The 6,741-nt window shown below is 42.9% G+C and overlaps 1 protein-coding gene and 1 long non-coding RNA gene across 2 annotated transcripts in view; one reads left to right on the top strand and one right to left on the bottom strand.

Annotated features, from left to right (window-relative positions):
• The window catches only part of LOC109515881 (gamma-aminobutyric acid receptor subunit rho-2-like), a 4,728-nt gene extending 1,471 nt beyond the window's left edge, over positions 1-3,257 (bottom strand). Inside the window, exons 1-2 of the mRNA XM_019869954.1 lie at positions 3,236-3,257; positions 2,978-3,118 (exon numbers count right to left, since the gene is read on the bottom strand). Of these exons, the coding sequence (XP_019725513.1) occupies positions 2,978-3,118; positions 3,236-3,257 (163 nt within the window). The remainder of the gene's footprint in view (positions 1-2,977; positions 3,119-3,235) is intronic.
• On the top strand, positions 467-976 carry LOC109515876 (uncharacterized). Its single transcript, XR_002168273.1, has 2 exons — positions 467-624; positions 833-976. It is a non-coding gene; the product is annotated as an uncharacterized LOC109515876 (long non-coding RNA).
• Positions 3,258-6,741: the final 3,484 nt, after the last annotated feature.

The raw sequence follows: 6,741 nt of genomic DNA, 5'->3' as shown, positions 1-6,741 counted from the left end.
CACGCACACACACACACACACACCCACACACACACACACACACACACACACACACACACACACACGCACACACACACGCTCGCACACACGCACTCACGTGGGTGCCCACCAGTGCACTCGTGCACATATGCACGCACCCACGATGAGCAACAGTCGGAACAGGCCGAAAAGTAACAAAAGCTAAAGATACAAACAAAAAAAATCTTTTTTTTTCCCACCCATTTCCTCCTCCCACCCCTTGCGGTCGACTTGGGACCAGTTCGCTGGCTCCCGGTCGATTCTGATCGACGTATTGGGCACCCCTGCCTCAAAATCAGAGCTAATTCACTGACTAGCTTAGCGCCATTGTTTGTGCATGAGCGGTGATGCAGTCATCTGATTGGTTGCCCTTTAACCCCCTGACTACCAGGAGTTCAAATTTGTCCTCTGTAGAGGACATTTCTAAACCTAAATATCTCCCACCCAGTGCATCCAATTGCATTAACTCCTTTTGAGCTCTAAAGAGGACATTCAGTGCTTTCCAATGATACCAAATTTGTAGGGGGTGTGGCTTTGTTACCTTGACTTCACAGTAGAAGAAAATGGCTTTCCTCAGTGCAAGCACTTTTTATGGGAAGAGGAAAAGTAACTATTTAATACTTTTTATCAAACACATTTTGTCTTGAAATGCTGTTAGCATTTTATTTATAAGACTCTTATGAACACGTTAAAGTGTTGTTTGAGTTCTTTTAAGTGTATTTGAGCCTAGTATTCAAGTGTTTAAAAAATGTCCTCTGTAGTGGACATTTGAAGTTATTTCATCCATTTTGCTCTTTTTTTCCCAAATGACAAGAATGGGAGTCATTCTCAGAAGCAGAGGGAATTTTACTGCGGATTGTTGATGGAAACTCAGACATTGAGTTGTCTGATGAAGATGACATGATGCTGCTATGACACGCCAAAACTGGACCCCGGTGGATTATTTTAAGCAATACATTGATGAATCTGTGTTTGAAGAAATGGCCCTGTACACAAATCAGCGTGAAGTACTTGTGTCTGAAGCAACGTTAAATACCACACCTGAAGAACTGAAGACATTCTTTGGGAATTCTATTTACATGGGCTGTCTAGGATATCCAAACATTCAAATGTATTGGGCCTCAAGTACGAGAGTCGAAATTGTGGCGGAATCCATGACCAAAAATCGGTTTTACAAATTGCGAAACTCCATCAAGCTCGTCAACGACCTTGATGTTTCAGATGAAGAAAAAAACAAGTGATCTCTTGTGGAGAATCAGGCTTTCTCTTGAGCAAAGTAAGGCAAGGATGTCTGAGTCTGCCAAGAACAGGAAAATTGTGCATTGATGAGCAAATGGTTCCTTTTACTGGTCGATGCCCAGTGCGCCAGTATGTACCGGGCAAACCAAACCCAACTGGACTGAAGGTATTTGTCTTGGCTGCGCCAACTGGTCTAGTTTTGGATTTTTTGGTCTACCAAGGCAAGACTTTCACAGCTACAGGAGGAACGGGCATCGGGGAACAAGCTGTTCTTCCTCCTGGTACTCAGGAGGCTATGTCAATCAAGTAACGGGATTGATGATAGGCTGACATAGTATGATCCATGTAGTTAGCGCCTTCGTTCGAATGGCATCGCCACTGCCGAGGCGTTTTCGACGCTTGTCGTGTGAAAGCCCGGGAGCCGCATTGAACCAGTCAAAGAGACGCATGCGGCTCGCGAGCCGCGGGTTGGCCACCCCTGCAATAGTGCGTAAGTATGAGCATACACTTATTTGACACTTCATTTAGTCAGTGGAGAAAGAAATTGGGAATTTACGATCAGCATTCACTTTCACTTACATCAATTTGTTGGATAATGTCTTTTATTTTGCTTCCTCTGTCTTTCATTTTGATCACTTTTACCCTCTCTTCCAGCGTCAGAGCTCTTCTTGTCTTAGCTGCTTGACATCTAAAGGTCCGTTTTGTAGCCATTTTAGCAATGCAACGTTCTTGCTGCGTCTGAAACTAACAATAACAAATACTTCCTGGACTACTGCGCATGTGTAAACCAGTGTGGTGGTTGCTGTTGCCGTTTCCGAACGAAGCAGTAGAGGTCGCTGTTGGATTAGACTTCGTTGTAGTGAATCTCGTCACGAGGCAAGAGTAGAGAAAAAGATTTCGTAGAACGCAACAGGGTTTTTTTTTCATTGTATGTGGGGCAGGAAAGTGGGAATGGTGTTAATGCATTAAGATTTTTTCACACTAGGGGGTATTTTCGCCCATGTAGGTTTCGTTGTAGAGGAATTTCACTGTAGCAGCTAGCTAATTGCTTCGTCCTTAGATACAAGCTAATTAGTGACGCCTGGATGCAGGATGACTGTGAAAGGGTTTTTGAAGAGGAAAAATACTGACTCTGAACTGGACCCTGGACAAAATCCGGACCAAGATGAAGGTCCTAGTATGAGTGGAGGACAAAAGAAAGCAAAGACGTCGAGCAAAGTTTCTAGCGTGAGGCAATACAATGAAAGCTATCTTTCATTTGGATTGACTTTGACCAGAGATGCAACGGCATTGACTCCATTGTGCTTGGTATGTGGTGAAAGGCTCTTCAACAGCGCTTGGCCCCAAGTAAGCTTAAACGCCATCTCCAAACAAAACACCCTTCACTTCGAAACAAAAATGTGGAGCATTTTGTTCGCCTGCGTGAACACACGGAGAAACTGCCTGAAGACAGCCGGGATAGGCTCCAACACCCCCGCGGCCCTTGTGAAGATAAAGCGGATCAGAAATAACACCTCGTGTGATTAATTAATAATCAGTTACGGCTGATATTTTAGCGTTTGCCGTGTGGTGTGACTGTATCAAATAAGCTACAAACAAAACAAACACAAGAGTATCATGCAGGTCATGGTGGAAAAAAATCTGTTCTAAGATCCATTCGAGTTACTGAAAGACTCATTTGGATTTTTTGTGCTATTACAATATTCTTCAACCACTGTACCTGTGCTGCTGTAGAAGGCCAAACGAGATGTAGTGTGGAACTTCTGGATGAGGAACTGTGATAATGAAATCCGATCATCCGTACTTAGGGACTCATCACCGCTTTTCCAGTAAAGCATCAAGTCTTCATCTGTGTATGCATCTGTAAAATATCAGACAGCATTGTTTTAGATGCATAAAAAAAAAAAGATGCTAGGGGTGTTCACACGGCAAGATTTGCTCCAGCGCTACGCCGGCACTGCGCCAGTAGAGCGTTCACATGTGCAAATTTGCTCCAGCATAGCCCCGTAAAACAGCTTACACCGAAGCAAATTTGATCCACCTCAGTAGGTGGTTTAAAAATTTGCTCCAGAGCAAATGCTCGTTTGTGGGGCAGCACTGATGTAAAATGGTACGTGTGAACGCTACAATTTGCTCCGGAGCAAATGCTTGTTTGCGAGGGGGGAGTAGCCTCGTTACGCATGAGAAGAGTTGATTACGTACGGCGAGAATGCCTTGCTTTCGTGCTCTGTCGGACTTCCGTCATGTGTTTGTTTAATAACAAGACACAAGACATGGCTGGTAAGAGTAGCTAGCACCTCTTGGGTTATACCATCTCAACTAGAACGCGGTGGGGGGGAATAGTCCCCAAACGTCATCTTTCCTTTTGTAGGAGACTGGACTGTCTCGGAGTTGTTTGTGTAGTTTGTTCCTTTGTTGTGTGTTCACAACCCCCCGTGCCCCATAGAATTTATTTTGTGATTTCCTCTCTTGATTTTTCTGTTTGGCGGATTACATTTTTGCTTTTCTGAGTGTCATTGAAGTCATCGTTGATTTATGTTTTCGGGGGCGGTCACTCTCGAGCAGAAGGCACGGAGACCGAGAAGGAGAAGGACGTGCCTGTACGGTAGTTGCTTGAGTTGTGTATACGTTTTAAAAAGAACCAACACGACAGCTCATTTGTTTTCTGTTGTTTTGCTCCGCTGCAGAAACTGCCATGTGAACACAAGTGGAGCTGCACCGACACTGCGCCGGTGCTAATACGCTCAAGGGCTTTGTACGTGTGACCGCTCCACAAAATTTGCTCCGGTGTAAAATATATCGCAACAAAATACATCGGTGCAGCGCCGCAGCAAATGTGTGCCGTGTGAACACCCCTGCTGTTATTCATCAATTATTATAATTTCCAGACTCCCATTCCACACGCTTGCCCCATGTGGCATTTTTAATTTTAGGAATTTTACTCACGAACTTCATTTATCAATAGAAAGATGTCAAAAGTCAGTGGCCATGTTCTCAGATTACACCCAGACATTTTTATTGCAAGAAAGTCATTTAACAGATCTTAGAAGCAATGTTTTAAAATGTACACATTTCCCCACATATTTTGACTACAGATTACAGCTCAAGACAACGAGAAGTGGCAATTATGAAGAACAACAAGGTAACCTTTCATCACAATAATTCAGTCTTACATCTGCAGGGACCACAAATCATTATAAACATATCCATTAACTACATCCTCTTCACAATAGCAAATCTTTCTGACCCAAACTATGATGACCCTTGCCTTCCTTCATCGATTTTTCCATACTCTTCACAACCTTGCTCGGAGACTTTTCAACGTAACACAACCCAGACATTAGACAAATCCAACACTTCAGAAAGTACCAGATTACCTCAGTCAACTGCTGTCCTAAAACAATATAAGGAGGATTGTGACCTTGGTGAGGGTTGGAGACTACCACACTGACAGAGAAGACACACATTTTTTAAAGAATTGATCACACATATTCCAAAATTTATTATTTTCTCACAAGCAACTCTCAATACTCTGACCTATATGAAAGACAAATCCAACCAATAATAATAAGTGACCACTCTGCAGTTCCACTTGCACAACATACAAAAAGCCATCCCCCACGCCTCTACCAGATGGAGATTCAACATATCACTGCTTGAAGATCAGGAATTTGACAGTTACTTGAAGAGTCATTCATGAACATGAACACATCCGCAACACTGCTCTTGCAAGCTGCTTCAGGGATTTTTGTCATACATCCGTCCATTGTCTGACCGGCTTATTCTCACGAGTGTCGCTGGGGTGCTGGAGGCAATCCCAGCTGTCTTTGGGCAGTAGGCAGGTTACACCCTGAACTGGTTGTCAGCCAATCGCAGGGCACGAGTAGACAAACAACTATTTAAGATAAGATGAGAAAACCGCTGTTGGCATCATACAAAACACGGAAATATGCTGTACTGCTGGGTTGTCATGCTCAATTTTGTCGTGGGCCACTTTGGAATTACGTCTTCCCCGTTATGACAGTGAATGCACAAAAAATTGTCTCATCGCATTATTACTTGTCAAAAACAAATTAATCGATTACTAATTTTGAAATCAGTCAACTATAATAATTCAGTTATTGTTCAAGTGAGTCCAAACAGGGTAACAAAATGACTGCAAAATGTCAACCTAATTTCGTACACATGACAAATTGACTATTTGGTACACATTTTGGCAAGGGTCATGCAAGTTAACACACATGATTGGTTTTTTCGCGGACCACATAAAATGTGGTGGGCCAGAATTGGCCCCGGGACCATGAGGTTGACACCTGTGCTGTTCTGGAATCAAAATTAGAAAAGAAAACTCAAGAAGGCGACAACCTCCATGCCACCAATCTCCCTAAAAGCATTAATACGAGTTCCAGAAACACAAAATGGAAGTAAAGGACCTTTTCAACAAACAAATAAACAATTTTTTTTTTTTCTTGACTGAATTAATCACAACTAAGTAATAAGTCCATGGCACACCTGGTAAAACTCGTAAAATAAAGACAAGACAAACACTGGAATGATAAAGGTCTCAGCAAGGGAGTCGCATCACAACACAAAAGTTAACAATGTCATTGAGAACTATTATTAGGATTTGCAGACTGCACCTCATAACCCAAATATGAAGATACTTATAGATTTTTGAACAATATCAATCTACCCCAATGGATTTGGGAACAAACCGATCAGCCTTTAACCTTCGATGATTCCTGTAATGCTCTCCATGAAATGCCAAGCAACGTGACTTTCCTGCGGAGTTATATCAACAATTATGGAATTCCGTCTCTCCTCTATTTTTTTTTTTTTGAATGATTGATGAAATCCTCACAACTAACACAATACCTCCCACTATGGACTGTTTTAATTACCCTGCTTAATACCTTACAAAGATCCCACTCTGCCGTCTAGTTATCATCCTCTTTAATTAATACAGACATAAAAAATCATCAGCAAGGCACTGACAAACAGAATCGAAGAGGTCATTCCATCCATCATCCAATCAGAGCAAACTGGTTTCATGAAAAGGAAGGCAGTCATCCCATAACACACACAAAGGTTCAACTTAATGCAGCTATCAAACAAGCGGAAATGAAAAACCAATATTCTCCCAAGACGAGCAGAAAGCATATGATAGCTTTCATAGGAAATTCTTGTTTGAAACTTAACAAAGATTTGGATTCATACAGAGTCACTCATGAACTAAATTAGGGCATGATGTGCATCACCAGCAGCCACAGTTAACACCCAGTCAGCAAAATTGGTCTGGCCCAGCTCTGGCGCGGACACGGCACGACACTCGGCCCACATACCGCAATGAATGACGGTCCTGCAGTGGCCCGGGTCTGGCATCCATGATCCGGGCCGCATTCGGCCCGGATCTGAGCCGCATTGTATAACCATATCCGGCCCTACTCTGGGCCAGAACAGGTTCCTGATATCAGCCTTAATTCA

Source organism: Hippocampus comes, unplaced genomic scaffold, assembly GCF_001891065.2.
Source record: "Hippocampus comes isolate QL1 unplaced genomic scaffold, H_comes_QL1_v1.1 scaffold388, whole genome shotgun sequence".
In the NCBI taxonomy this organism is placed as follows: Eukaryota; Metazoa; Chordata; class Actinopteri; order Syngnathiformes; family Syngnathidae; genus Hippocampus; species Hippocampus comes.
Note: the sequence above shows the minus strand (reverse complement) of the source record. Positions and strands in the feature narration are given on the sequence as shown.